Genomic DNA, 15,601 nt, shown 5'->3' with positions numbered 1-15,601 from the left:
TTGCTTTCCAAACCCTACAGTGAATCGTGTTCATCCTGAGTTTGTAAATGATATCTGAAACACCTTTTACACTGCGTACAAGTGTACGGCTTTTCTCCAGTGTGAAGTCTGATGTGATTCTTCAGGCTCCCTTTAACCCTGAAGCTCTTCCCGCAGTCAGGACAGATGAACGGCTTCTCTCCGTTGTGGATCCTCATGTGGGTTTTCAGAATGGCTTCTATACGCAACAGCACCATGAGGTTCGATCTTTTAGCGCAACTCTTTCCACACTGGGGACAAATGAAAGATCTTCCCGCGACGTGAGATATTACGTGAGCCTTCAGGAGATCAGCGTCTTCAAATTTACCTCACACTGTCAGTGCTAAATCATTTGCCATCGGTACGCAAAGGAGAGATCTGCTGCTGTACGAGGTCTGGACCACCTGTCAGTGCTCTGAGGCGGGGGAGGGGCTGACAGCATCACTCGCAGCTCGTTGAGAAGAGTAGGGACGGTACAGTATGAATAAATTACAGTCTATAAAACTTCTAGTAGCACAAAAAAAGTCACTAAATGTGTCGCTAGTTGCTTTTTTTGAAAATTTGTCGCTAGGAGGCTATGAAAAGTCACTAAATCTAGCGACAAAGTCGACAAATATAAACAACGCAAAATGGAAAACACTCACAAACGGTTACCATTATTTAGCTAAAGAGATGTAGCCGTTAAAGATGCTCGAAAAACTAGCATTTAGAAAAAAAAATGCTGCAAACCTTTAACAAACAGTCCTGTCTTAAAAACTGTCTGATTATTAAAAAAATAGCATCTGAGATGCTTTAAAAGTCTACTTAGACTTTTTGTTTACATCTACTACTTATTATTCATTTGTAGTAAGATATTTTTGTTAATGTTTCAATTTCAAACCTAAATATTCTTAAAAATAAAACGTTCTTTAAAACAGCGTGCCTGAATTATTCTATTGTGACGTAAAAATGTATTATTTGTTATTAGTGATATGTTAAAAAGCGACAATAATATCGTTTATTGCAATTAATTTGGGTGCAATATATCGCCCAGCAAAAAAAAATATAACGAGACAAAAAAAAAAAAAAAAAAAAAACACTGGATGTTAATGACTTTTTTTCCGGTTTGTGTTCAAAAGAAGTAAGTACGGAACCCCGGAAGGGATGTAGTGGAGGAGAAAAAAATTGGCTGGGTGAAAAAAAAAATAATGGGTGAAAGAAAAAAAATGGGTGGAAGGAAAATATATATTTCTAAGTTTTTGCGATCTCGGAAAGATGTTTTGCGTTCCCTCGCAAAGATGTTTTGCGTTCCCTCGCAAAGTTTTGCGTTATCTCGCAAAGATGTTTTGCGTTCTCTCGCAAAACTGTTTCTCCACAAACACTTCCTGTTCACTGCACTCACGTAAACCCTCCCGTTTTTGCTGAAATTCTCCCGTATTTTACCATTCTACCCCACTTTCTTTACATTACTGTGCGTATGCTACCTCTGAACCAGTGAATGCATGTATAAGCGCTGACAGACGCGCTTCGTACAATAAACTGATCCCAGATCAGCGTCTGTACACGTCATTTACAGAGGAGCGGGTGTATGTTTAAACAGACAAATGCACTGAATAATATGAAACATCTCCGTCCTGCATGTTTTATTTTAAACAGCTTATTTTCTCTTAAATGAGCACAAACAGTTTCCAAAGTAATGGACTGCTTTCATTATAGATCTGTGCATTCTTACAGAGACACCTCTGTTATCAAACTAAACAAAACATGAGATTCATTTGCTGCTCACTTGTTTGATAACAGAAGTGTCCCTTTAAATGGCGCGTACAGACGCTGATCTGGGTCTTTATTGTACGAAGCGCGTCTGTCAGTCAGCGCTTAAACATGCATTCACTGATTCAGAGGTTGCAAAGTGAAAGGCGACGATCAGCGCACAGTAATGTAAAGAAAGTGGGGTAAAATGGTAAAATATGGGAGAATTTCGGCAAAAACGGGAGGAAGTGAACAGGAAGTGTTTGCGGAGAAACAGTTTTGCGAGAGAACGCAAAACATCTTTGCGAGGGAACGCAAAACATCTTTGCGAGGGAACGCAAAACATCTTTGCGAGATAACGCAAAACTTTGCGAGGGAACGCAAAATATCTTTGCGAGATAACGCAAAACATCTTTGCGAGGGAACGCAAAACTTTGCGAGAGAACGCAAAAACTTAGAAATATATATTTTCCTCCCACCCATTTTTTTGTTTCACCCATTATTTTTTTTTTCACCCAGACCATTTTTTTCTCCTCCACTACGTCCCTTCCGGGGTTCCGTAAGTAAGCAACTCCTAAACATTTAAAATTACTCGAGTGTTTGCAAATATTTCTCTTCCCACTCAGACGACTTTAGAAACCACTTCCAAACCCTACAGTGAATCGTCTTTATTGTGAGTTTGTAAATGCTTTTTCAGGGTTCTCCGATATCTGAAACTCCTTTTACACTGCGTACAAGTGTACGGCTTTTCTCCAGTGTGAAGTCTGATGTGATTCTTTAAGTTTCCTTTAACCCTGAAGCTCTTCTCTCAGTCGGTACAGGTGAACGGCTCTTTTCCGTTGTGGATCCTCATGCGGGTTTTCAGAATGGCTTCTCACCGCTGTGAATAAGATTCGATCTCTACACGCAACTCTTTCAGGACACATGAAAGATCTCCCCGCGACGTGAGATATTACCTGAGCCTTCAGAAGATCAGCGTCTGGAGAACTCATTCCACGCTGACGGCAGATAAAACGTCTCTCTTTAAATGAATCTTCCTGTGGTTGATGAGGTTTGCGTTACTCGCGAAGCTCTTTCCGCATGCGGCGCACACAAACGAACGCTCTCCTGTGTGAACACTCATGTGGACGTTGGCTGATGATTTGTCAATGAAACTCTTCCCGCAGTGAAGGCACTTGTGAGGCTTTTCTCCAGAGTGTCCCCTCATGTGCCGCCTGAAATCTTTTTTCAGCTTGAATCTCTTTCCACACTGCTGGCAGAATAAAGCGCTTTCCTCTGCGTGGAGTTTCGTGTGGTTTCTGAGGTTGGCTTTCTGCGTGAAGCCTTTGCCGCACTGTTTGCAGGTAAAAGAGCTCTCTCCGGTGTGAGTTCTTGTGTGGTTTTTAAGATGTCCTTCTTTAACGAAACTCTTTCCGCAGCGTTGGCAGCTGAAGCCACTGTTGGTATTTTGGGATGTTTTACGGGTGGTCCTCTCATCAGTAGGTGAGCAGCTATTTTGTTCTACCGTTATGAAATCATGATGTTCCTCCAACTGATTTTTCTCCTCTTTTATTTCGTTTGGTTCTTGGATCTCTTCTTTCAAGGGTTTCAGGTCTAAAAGCGGGAAAAAGACAAACCTCAGTTTAATAGAAATACATTACCTGATAAAAGTCTTGTCGTCTATCCAGGTTTTAGGAACAAGTATTAACTTGACTTCTAGTTGATTTTTTGGTCTCAGAAGTGGCTAATATGAAAGGCAAAGGCCTCCAGATTATGCCATCGATCAATCTGCACAGTTAAATTAAATAATTAAATAAATATGAACAAAGAACACTGATCACACACTTGCCAAATCTGTAGAAAGGAAACAATTAATACCAACAGGAGCCTCTGCCTTTTTGTGAAATATATGTGTCCTAATAGTGTTTTTAACAACATGGAACACATATATGACTGTCAATATCTTAAAACATGCGTTTTGGTGTTTCGTGACCCTTTAATATGTACCAAATCGTAACATAATGGTACGTATGAGAAGTAAAGAAAATTAAAAAAATTTTAAACTCATTTTTTGGTGTATATAAATGTTTGAGAACAGGGGTCCGTTCTTCGTACCTCGCTTAAATGATCTAAGATGATTTTGCCGATCCCGGATCTTTTAATCTTGATAACTGATCTCTGGCTAATTTGATTCTTCAAACAAGTTCGCGGATCAGATTAGAATGTCTGGATGAACTGATCTGAGATCGCTGCGTGTGTTGTGAAGAAAAGATCTATCGATCCTCGAAATCATGATCAGCAATGCAACGATTGGCTGACGGCACTGCAGCGTAATGACATCATCTGATTAATATTCAATTATCCATGTGAGCAAAATTACATCATATTAGCAGTAAACGGTTTGTTAAATATGACACGCAAGAACTTTACACATTTGTTGTGAACTGCAGGCTTTACACTTTCATGTGTCAAGAGTATTCATCATGTATTTCAATGCAAATCAATGTATTTAGCTCTACATTTAGAAAAGATTTTCTTTATTATAGTAGCCGTTTTTTAATCGCTGTACGGAATAACTGGATGTTTACAAAAGCATTTTGATATTGGTAAAGGCGTCTGCAACTTTTGTGAAGCACAATCACTGGCATATAAACTATCAAAACATGTTTATGACTGCATAAATGTATTATTGCTTTTAAAAAAAGTCACATATTGTGCATTTCTATTATCATACACAAATTGTACTAAAGCGATCTAAAAATTTCATATCAATAAATTTTCTCTTTGTACTTTCATTTCGAGGGTGCAGATTGCATAAGTTTTGTTAATATAACTTTATTTATTTTATTAATAACTATAACTTTATATATATATATAGTAAATTTTTTTTTTAACTAATTTCCCAAGTGTATATAACTACTACTGTAAGAAAATATAATTCGGTACTTTCTCTATTATCTTTGCTTGAACTGACCCGATTGAAAGAAATATCCATGTAGTCACTCTCCAAATATTCTGTTTTGTAACTGTGTCTTATCTTATTGTAAGTTGTCCCTGTACTAGGCGCCTTGACGTTGCGCCTTGACATTCTTGAGCACTGGATAAAATTGTTCTGCCTAACTGAGCTGAATATTTGCACGTATTCATAACCCATGTAACCCTGAGTATGATGTATAAAAGCTGGGAATACCCCAGTCTTCTTTAGAAGAGAGCAATAAACTGTTGGATTCCCATCTCTCAGTTGTTGTTGCCTTCCTGGAGCTCCAGCTTACTGAGGAAACACACAGACGATCTGCAATTTATCCCAACAACTTGGTGACCCCCGACGTGATGAAGCTGATCAGGTAAGACATGAATTTGGTTTTGACTACCTGATTAGTTTCATCACTGAACTGAGTGTTCAGGAAGCTGGCAAGACATGAATTTGGTTTGACTGCCTGATAAGCTTCATTACTGAACTGAGTAATCCTTGGCTGGGATTTTCCCTGAAAAGCCAAGAAGAGCGCGCTATACAAAAGTAAAACGATCATTCTGTGTGTTTTCTAGTAAGTATTTACTAACATGGGTGGTTCATACCCCAAGCCTGAGATAGGGGAAGGCCCTAAAGATTGGATGTATCGATGTGGGTGGGGATATTACACTAATCCATGGTTAGATAATCTAGCAGGGTGGACTGAGGCACAAGCGATGCGTCCCTACCCTAGAGATGGGTCATTTGACCCCCATGTGCTAAAACGGGCTCACAAATTAATTTATGAAAGTGAAGGAGATCCCGAATGGGACCATGATTATATGAAAAAGGGTTATGAAATCTGGATGAAGATGATGAGTGTGTGGAATGATAAACAAAATATTAACCTACCAAAAGAGGTAAAGAAATTAATTCCGAAGCCTCTTAAAGGATCAGCATCAAAGATTGAGGTAAAAAGAAAGGAGACACCCAAAGTGCCTCCAGCCCCTGTTGTTACTGTTCCCTCAGTTACAGTTACTGTTCCTACTCCTACCCTCTCCTCCCCCATTCCTGATGAGGGGCAAGGAAAGGCACATCAGAGGATGCCTCTGTATCCTGTACAAGAATTAGAGGGGCTTCGCACAGAGAAACCAGACCAAGGGGATAATCAGGCTTTCCTATGGGTCTCAAAGAAAGGGGGACATGCTGAAGTAACCCCTCCCTCCGCAACACAGCTCAAGGATGTCATTTCACTGCTTCCTGATATGAGCAGGCCAGTAGAATTTGTAGAAACTATGATACGTGTCTCTAGAAATGCACAGCTTACAGGAGCTGATTATAAATTTATATTGATGAACAAAATGGGGTCTCAATATGATGAGACAGCCCTCATTGATGCTGTTCCTTGCTTGTGCTCTAAAAATGATGAGGTTAAACTACAACCCCAGCAAATGATACGTAGAGTAAAAATTAAAGAAGGGGATTATGAGGAACAAGAATACACAAAAGATGTACCGTACTTTTACTGGCGGGATGAACAGGGTGCTATAGATATCCTGAAGCGACAGCTTACTGCTTACCTTGTGGACACTCGTTGTGCTCATAGAGACTTGTCACACGTGACCAGCTGTAAGCAGGAAAAGAAAGTTTGTTTCACTGTTTATTTCCACTTTTATTAGTAACTGTACTCCAGATGTTCAGAAGATACTTAAATTTCAATTATCTGATCGATCTCAAATGACTCCAGAACAGCCTTTGCCTGAGGACTCTATGCACGTTTCCTTGTTGTCTACAACCTCTGCTTCGGGGATGCTCCCTGACATTGATTTGGCTATGTTACAAGCATCAGCCACTGACGAGGATAAGTCCTTCTGGGACGCCTTTTCTTCCACGTTTGATGAAAAGATGGGTCTATGGCATGACAAGACAGGTCGCCTATGTCTCCCACATGTGGCACTGTCATTCCTCGTCCACGAATTTCATGGTGTCACTCATCGTGGACGAAGAGGGGTACATGAAACAATGCGATCTTTGTTTTGTGTCCCAAAATTAGAAACCACCATTAATAACATACTTGACAAATGCCTTACATGTGCTCAATATAATGTATCAAAGCCTGTGGCACAGCACCAACATTTACCAAGACCAATTACACCTTTTTCTGAATGGCAAGTAGATTTTACACATATGCCCAAGAGGGGACCGTTTAAGTATCTACTGGTTTGCGTGGATAAATTTTCAAAATGGGTAGAAGCTTTTCCTTTCTCAAGGGAAAATGCAAAGGTGGTAACACAGAAATTGATCTCTGAAATTATACCTAGATATGGGATCCCACAAAGTATCGATTCAGATAAAGGAACACCTTTTACATCAAAGGTAACGCAACAATTGGCAACTGAATTAAATATAAATTGGCGTTTCCACATACCCTATCATCCACAATCATCTGGATTTGTGGAGCGAACTAACAGAACCTTGAAAGGAAAGATAAAGAAGGCCTTAAGACAACACGGTCATAAAGATTGGGTAAAAATTTTACCAATAGTACTAGCAGATTTGAGAATGACACCACAAGCAAATTTGGATTCTTTATCACCATATGAGGTGGTCATGGGAAGACCTTTCCCTATCCCATGGCAAGGGGGAATTATGGGAGTGGGTATTGAGCTTTCTAACCACATATCAGAATTCTCAGCGGCCCTAATTCAGAAACTTAATCAGTATTGGGAAAGGGTAACAAAGAAACACCCTGAAATTCCACTTGAGGCAGCACACCCTTTCCAGATAGGGGACAAGGTGCTAATAAAAGATATAAAACCCCAGAAAGATTTAACTGACCCCAAATACGAACGGCCAGCTGAGGTTCTGGCTGTTACACGCACTGCTGTATTAACTGATCTTTTTCCACAGTGGATCCATGGCACCAGAGTGAAACCATTGAAGTAAATGTCTATGATATGATATTAATAGTTTTTGTTTTGCAGACTACTTCTACTGATAACCCTACTGGGACTGACACAGGCCCACACTGAAGTACACAACTTATTCTGGCAGTATGCTAACTGGACTGCACGACAGACAACCAATGAGTCATGTGTTGTCTGCCAAGAAGTGTTCTCCTCTGCTGTGACTATATCCTTGAAACCTTTGCCTTTTACATATACTAAACTTGCTTTTTGTACAAATGCTTTGGGAGATATTTATGAGTGGCGCCCCACATGTGTTTCTAACAAGAAAACATGGGAGCCTCTTTGCAAATCAACTAGCAGAAAGAATCATTCTGTTGTAATACCTACACCTAGAACTATGGGTTTGAATATTTTGTTGACAAAACCCCAGGGGTTCACTTTTTCTTTTTGCTTTAATGGGACAAATGGACGTAATGTATCCACCTTAAGAGCTAAAGATTGTAATATAGTAATTGGCGAGAGGGATCGATTTTCAGGGGTATATTTACCATGGCGAAAGAATAAAAAATATAGTTCTCTACTAAGTGTTTGTCCACGTTACATCCCAGGCACCTGTGAACTGAACAAACTTAAATGTGCTAATATCACAAATGAGACAGCTGTCACGGCATGTTACAACCTGAACAACACATACTGTCAACGCAGCAATGTAACTTGTGTCCCCACTTGGCCGAGACAGGATGCGGTCCTGGCCGATGACTGGTACTGGTATTGTGGGGGAGAAACCATCTTCAACACTTACCCCACCAATTGGACTGGTCTTTGTACTGTGATCCAATTACAACACATGGTCACTGTCATGCATCTTGCCAGACAATTCGGAAGGGAACGGAGGTCAGTTCCCCAGGACGACGTACCCGACGAACACCGTATGAGATCACACTGGACTAGATTCTGGGAGGCTATGATTCCCAGTTTTGGCGTAGCAGATGCCTTAAAACAGCAAGAGATCATGCATTATAGACTGGCCTCTTTTATAAACAGTACCACGGATGCCATTTCTGGACTAAGAGAGGAGATGAGAGCTCTGAGACTAATGACTATGCAAAACAGACTGGCTCTGGACATGCTCTTAGCGGAAAGGGGCGGGGTCTGCTCCCTGGTCGGAGAGAGCCAATGCTGCACTTACGTTCCCGCGGATGATGAGGATCTTGGACGAGTAGGACAAGCTGTAAAGGCGATGAAAAGGATATCATCACAGGTGTATGAGGATGAGATGAAGGAAAGAAATTTTAATTGGGGATGGGGATTTTTAGAAAGCCTGTTTGGATCATTGGCTCCATATGTCTCAATGGTAGTACCGGTACTTATTATTTTCTTATGTGTATGTATTTTTGGTCCATGTCTTCTGAGATGTTTTATGGAAAGAATGTATAGGATGGTTAATGCCTTAGGTAAAGGGTTATGAACATTTAGCTATGAATGGAACTGAGGGTAACCATTTAACAAATAGAGTTTATGAGAATATGGTATGATCCAGGCTCTTGTAAAAACAGAGCCTGGAAGAGGGGATTGAAAGAAATATCCATGTAGTCACTCTCCAAATATTCTGTTTTGTAACTGTGTCTTATCTTATTGTAAGTTGTCCCTGTAACAGGCGCCTTGACGTTGCGCCTTGACATTCTTGAGCACTGGATAAAATTGTTCTGCCTAACTGAGCTGAATATTTGCACGTATTCATAACCCATGTAACCCTGAGTATGATGTATAAAAGCTGGGAATACCCCAGTCTTCTTTAGAAGAGAGCAATAAACTGTTGGATTCACATCTCTCAGTTGTTGTTGCCTTCCTGGAGCTCCAGCTTACTGAGGAAACACACAGACGATCTGCAATTTATCCCAACACCGATCTAATCCTGTTTATATGAATTGAACCTGCTTCCGATCAGGTTTGAGCTAGCAGAACTGTTGCTATGACAACAACTCTCAGATCAGCTTTGAAGAACGAAACGATCCTGGATCGTGTCAAATCGTCAATATCCAAATCCAGCTAACTGAGTAATCCACGTACGAAGAACGGACCCCAGTACAAACAAGATAAAAAAACAAAAATAAGCAGAGCATAAGCCTTGCAAAGCACACACTTAATTCCTAATTAATTTAATTCATGTAAAATTTGGGTTGTGTGTTACATTATGTTTGATTAAACAACTTCTGAATTACTTTCTCTTAATTTGTGTGTTAACGAATGTTCAAAGTAACCAACCTATTTGTTCCTCAATGTCCTCTTGTTTGAGGCTGAACACTTCAGTAATCCTCAGGTCTTCGCTCTCCTCTTTAATAACCGCCATTTTAAAACAGCATCACAGTCGCTTCATGAGGAGTTTCTCTGAGGGTTTAAGAGGAGAATAGTTTAAAATTCATAATCAGAAATGTATGAATAATATCATAATAATTATATAGAATATTGAATGAAGTTATATGTAAATAGACTCCACTTTATCAAACACATTTCAGACATCCCAAGTTGGGAAAAGTCATTTCCGGGGGATACAGAGTTGATTTGCGGGAGGTAGCGGGATAGTGGATGTTTGAAGAGAGAGAGAGAGAGAGGGGGGGGGGGGGTGCGTTGAGTGAGCGACGTATCTGGCTAGGGGGGCGTGTGCGCACGAAACGTACCCGAAGAGCGGTGGGAGTAGACCTTTTACGCAAAAACCAGAAGTACGTCAACAACGTGTAAACCCAGTTCCGGTATGAGTTTTTTGGCGGAGAAAAGGCAGCTAGAGTGTTTTCGGCGAGCCTGAGTTGTCTTCCGAAGTTAATTAAATAATTAATTAAATACATGCAATTAAAATAGGGGAGAGCGGGGCAGAACCTAACACAGGGCCAGTTGTAACACACTTGTTTTAAATACTTCCACACATGCTAGTATGATAAAACTTCGTGTATTTACTAATGTCACAGCAATAAATAGTTTCATTATTTAAAAAAATATTTTATTTTATTAGTTGAGTTTCGTGAAGAGCTTATATTATTAACATTAATTTGTTCAGGTAGATATGCATAACGGTACACATAGTTGATTAGCGTTAACTAAATACACTATGAACAATCTTAACTGCAGGTGGGATAGTGGTAAAGTTGGTTCTTATTTGCACATTCAGACTTTCCCTTTAACAATATAATTTATTTAAAGTATTATTTGCAAACTCTAAATAGCGAAATCATATTAGCAGCCAATGACTATCAAAGTACAGCATTGTTCACAGTCAAATAACCAGTGTTAATGTTGTTTTCAAGTCATGTTTGCATGGTTATTTCGATCGAATAATTAAAGCAACATGGTAAATAATATAGAGACTTCTAAATGAACGAATGTGTGAATATAAAACCAACTTTACCTCAATGCAGGTGGGTGTGTTACATAGTCGAGATCCATCCTTGCTGCCTTAGCCACCGTGTCGCTATCTTCACAGCATAGCTGTTTAGACTGACGTGTCATATACTGACTCCCTTGTCAAAGGAGCTGTAAAGTTGTTCCAAGGGAATAGGCTCGGGACAACACCACTCTTCAGGCGACGAACGACGCAGCCACCACTGTAATCATCCGGAGCGAAGTGCCGGCTGCAGACATAGGTGCTACCTGTTTTACATTAAAACTATGCCCTTCCTCTCTTCAGATCGCCTGTATCCATTTGGGTTTCAGGTTTGGATCCACAGGAAAAGAATGAAATAAAAGGTAGGGCTGTTTTTGGTTAGAAGACGAACAGCCTGGAACACAGCAGAAACTGCGATTCTTCGACTCTGCCATTGTTCGTATCTGCCGCTATAATAACAGGAAGTTCTAATGCACTACATTGACGTATTTCCGTTCGAAAAATGCGGAAGTGCGTAAAAGGTCTGTTGCGCGCGACATGACATAACATTACCTGAAGAGTGGTGGGGGTGAGTTGCGCGCGACAAACCTGAAGAGCTACGAGGGATGCAGTGGAGAGAGGAGAGTGCGACGTATATTTAAGGACCAGGCAGGAAGCGCGCAATTTCCGGGAGATTATCATGAAGCAAATTGCGCGAATGGCGCGGGGCGAATTGAGCATTTTGCACGTCTGACGCGTTTAATGAGCGTTTCACGCGAATCTCTCGAATTCGAAAATCTGAACTTTAGCGTACATTCGCGCCGCGTTAACCAATCACTATCTTGCTCTTGTGGGGGATTGTGGGATTGAGAACCTGTTGTCGGTATTCCGAGGGAAATCCTCCAGCCTTCACCGACAACAGTTCATCAAACTGGGCTTGGCTCAGTCAGAAGCACCGCTGAAAGCCTCCGTCATCCAGGTTAAGTTTCTGGAGGAGGTTATGAGCTCACAGAGCTGGATGAACCTCTGAAAGGATGTAGTGGACTCAGACACGACCCTAAACGTATTGTCGCTGTTTTTCAGTCTTCATAAAGCACATAAACACTGTTATTTTCTTCATAAAATCCATGTTAGCCATTTAGCTATGAAGCTAGAGTCTTCGGGCAGACAGAAGCCGTGCCCATCACGTGAATCCGCGTCTATTCTGAAGTGAATTTAACACGTGAATGAAGCGAGTAAACTCAAATGTTCACACGGCTATTTACGCGCGAATAGCATCGTTTATCCGCGTGTTCCGCGTCTGGTGTGAACAGTAAGGGTGTCACGATCCTCCAAATCCTCGATTCGATTACATTTTTGATTCTAAAGGCACGATTTGATTCGATTTTCGATTATGAATAATTAATTAATTAATGACCAATTAATTATGTGTAGCCTACCGTTTAAACTACCTGACCTGCATGGTCTTTGTTTTACCCATAAACAAATCATACAGTAAATGAATAAAGGCAAGATACACACATAATTACCAACTGTCAATCACTTTTTCTGCGGGACTCGTGAATAGGCAAAGATCTGTGTCGTTATAATGGCGTCGGTAAAAAAATACGCACAACCAACAGGAACCAGCCAACAGTATCTGAAGTGTTCGCTAAAATGACTAAGTACAAGTGAGTGAAAGATTGAAGCAGTCTACTGATCCTCTGACTGCCTGAACCCGCTGTCTCGAGCCCATGGCTGTGTGTGTATGCGTCTGTGTCTGTGGTCACGTGATGTGTGTTTTCAGAGGTAGAGAGGAAGGAGGGCTGCTCAGAAATGCTACACGCCACTGTGGATGTCAAATCGTTGTTGTTCTAAAATGGCATTTATAAACAAAAACAGTGTAAACAGGGCCTGAGTGTGTACTTTTCGCGAGCGGATTTGCAACGGGGGTGGGCGGAGGATCGCGATGCCGGTGTTGTCTATCGGACGAACCCTAACGCCTGTTTCACACCGCAAGCGTCAGCGGCGCGTGAGCAGAGCGTGAGCAGCGCGTATGTCCAGCAGTAGCAGCACGCAGGCGTTTGCCTTTCACACCAGCTGCGTCTGCAGCGCGCAGTTCTTCGGCAGCTGCTGCAGAGATCAACCTATCTCTGTCTATTCTATCTAGTTACCCATGTCTCTCTATATACAAATACACCTTTTAAACTTTTCATCTGTCCAGCGGCAGAATAACAGCTCGTTAATTCATCCTCGTGCAGATGATGAGACGGACAAAAGTAACCAATGCATGCCATTCTTTTACTTATTTTCGTGTTGTCAGATTCACAGTGCAAACAGCTCCCGGTAGGAATAACTCGAGTGAACATAAAACAAAGCCGATTAAAACTTTCTTCCTCTGCTCAGCTGCACAGAACACAGCGAGCTCACATCATCCAGCATGCGTGTCGAACTACACTACCCACAATACACTTCGCTATGGACTACAAATCCCGTAAATATTCTATTTCCCCTCTCCTACAACACTAGTGTGCAACTTAAGCAAAACTGATACTAAAATTGTTTTACATTTGGTTTTGTAGTTCGGGCCTAAATAAATGTTGCCGTTTTTAATCGTTTTAAGTTCATTTGAATGACTATATGTATACCATTTGACGTTATCAACGTATTTATTGGGTAAAATTGCTACTTTTTACTGTCATTCATTGTGTTTTGGTCATTATCAATCCACTGTCACTTTAATTGAGCGTGAGCAGCGCGTCAAAAATAGACCCAGCGCCGAAACTATCGCTGCACTGCTGCTTCGGCGACGCTCACGCCTCGCACTGACGCGCTGCTGCTGCGTGCGGTATGAAAGCTCTAATCTGTTAACATGGACGCCGAAAACACACGCGCTGCTCACGCTCTGCTCACGCGCCGCTGACGCTTGCGGTGTGAAACAGGCGTAATACGTACATAGCAGAGCTTGCAAAACTGTGTGTTTTTTTTGTCGACAACACGAACGTTGTCAACATAACTCACTGGAAATCCAAAATGCTTACACACCGGCGACTTCGTTGAAAGAGGAGAGGGTTTAAGCTCTGTCGACGGGTCTCCTGCTTCTGCAATTCAACAAGCACTTCAACAAGCCTGTTTTTTCCCGTTTGGCAAGCCAAGCTGACGTGACATGAGGGCGTGGCAGCATCGACGATTCTATTTTTTGATTCGATAATCGAAATTGAGCATAAATTTCGATCGATTTCGATTAAAAATCGAAATCGTGACACCCCTAGAACACAGCATAAAAGTTGTTCTTCTTCTTCGTTTAATGGCAGGTGGCAAACCAGCTTGAGGTGCATTACCGCCACCTACTGGGTTGGAGTGTGAGACTTCAATGAATGGAAGGATTACTACATATTCTCAAAAAAAAAAATAAATAAATAAAAAATAAAATATATATATATATATATATATATATATATATATATATATATATATATATATATTCCTTAAATAATAAATAATAATAATAATATTCATAACAAATAAAAATAAATAAATAAACAAATAATAATTCTTTCCGATTAAAACCTGTAAAACAAACCTGTACTCCTCAAGAATTTTAGCAGATAATCATATACCTTAGTCTCTTTCTGAGCATTTTGAAAAATGTTTGTGATTGAAATGTCAGCCATGTCCAAATCGCTTAGTTTTATTTTAAACTGGTCCCTCTCTCTTCTATATTTTGTACACTTGATTAATACATGTTCTGTGGTTTCGATTTGTCCACAATGTCTGCAGCATTCTGTTTCCCTTTTCCCTGTCTTGAATAGTGAACTGTTTCAATTGGAACGACCTATACGAAGTCTGGATATGACTGTGTCTTCCTATCTGTTCCCATATACTTTCCTTTCTTTCCCCACTTTATTTTCTATATTATACAGATGTCTTCCTTTTGATTCTGACTCCCAGTCCTCTTGCCAAAGATTATTAACTGATATATTTATAATATGCTTTATTTCTGTTTTGGATAGCGGGATCTCAATATCCACCTCATCTTTCCCCAATGCTGTTTTTGCCATCTTATCTACTATTTCATTTCCTTCTACTCCTACATGAGCAGGGATCCATAAAAATTTTACTTTTATTCCTATTTGGTTTATTTTATATATGTTTTGAAATATTTCATTTAACAGATCCTGACGTGTTTCTAAAGGTCCGGTATTTAAACAATGTAGTGCTGAGTATAGCCTGATTTATACTTCTGCGTCAAGTGACCGGCGTAACCCACTGCACAGGCAATTTATACTTCTGCGCGCTGTCTCTGTCAGTCTGCAATAACACTTCCGAAACGCTAGTTGGCAGTGAGGTGTAAATGTTCCTCTTTGTCGAGTTTCTTCGCTACTTTATTGCTTTTCCTGAACACTTCCAGGATGTACAAGTAGCTCAAACTCGCTCATTTTGAGGCAGGAATCGGCGGACGTGCAACAACTTTAACTATGAGGTAAACACAAAACAAAACTTTCCATCCGGAGCTCCTTCACGGGACTCCACACTTGTAAACAATCGCTCACGCCATTCGCGCGGCTCTCGGTCCCGCCCAGACTCGTCAGCGATACCAAGCCGACCAATCACAGAGCTAACGCTACGCGTCGTTGCGACGTGTAGTTACATTTTTTGAGAGGTGCACGTCAGTGACGGCGA

General features: G+C 40.8%; 1 protein-coding gene and 1 long non-coding RNA gene across 2 annotated transcripts in view; one reads left to right on the top strand and one right to left on the bottom strand.

Moving 5' to 3' along the window:
* Window positions 1-2,401: 2,401 nt before the first annotated feature.
* Window positions 2,402-15,601, bottom strand: part of LOC100149352 (uncharacterized) — a 15,964-nt gene continuing 2,764 nt past the window's right edge. Inside the window, exons 2-3 of the mRNA XM_021475301.3 lie at window positions 9,850-9,972; window positions 2,402-3,339 (exon numbers count right to left, since the gene is read on the bottom strand). Coding sequence (XP_021330976.2) covers window positions 2,735-3,339; window positions 9,850-9,934 — 690 coding nt within the window. The 5' untranslated portion in view covers window positions 9,935-9,972 and the 3' untranslated portion in view covers window positions 2,402-2,734. The remainder of the gene's footprint in view (window positions 3,340-9,849; window positions 9,973-15,601) is intronic.
* On the top strand, window positions 4,967-9,411 carry LOC110439553 (uncharacterized). The gene is made up of 2 exons (XR_012402849.1): window positions 4,967-5,069; window positions 7,660-9,411. It is a non-coding gene; the product is annotated as an uncharacterized lncRNA (long non-coding RNA).

Source organism: Danio rerio, chromosome 4 (assembly GCF_049306965.1).
Source record: "Danio rerio strain Tuebingen ecotype United States chromosome 4, GRCz12tu, whole genome shotgun sequence".
Lineage (NCBI taxonomy): Eukaryota > Metazoa > Chordata > Actinopteri > Cypriniformes > Danionidae > Danio > Danio rerio.
Note: the sequence above shows the minus strand (reverse complement) of the source record. Positions and strands in the feature narration are given on the sequence as shown.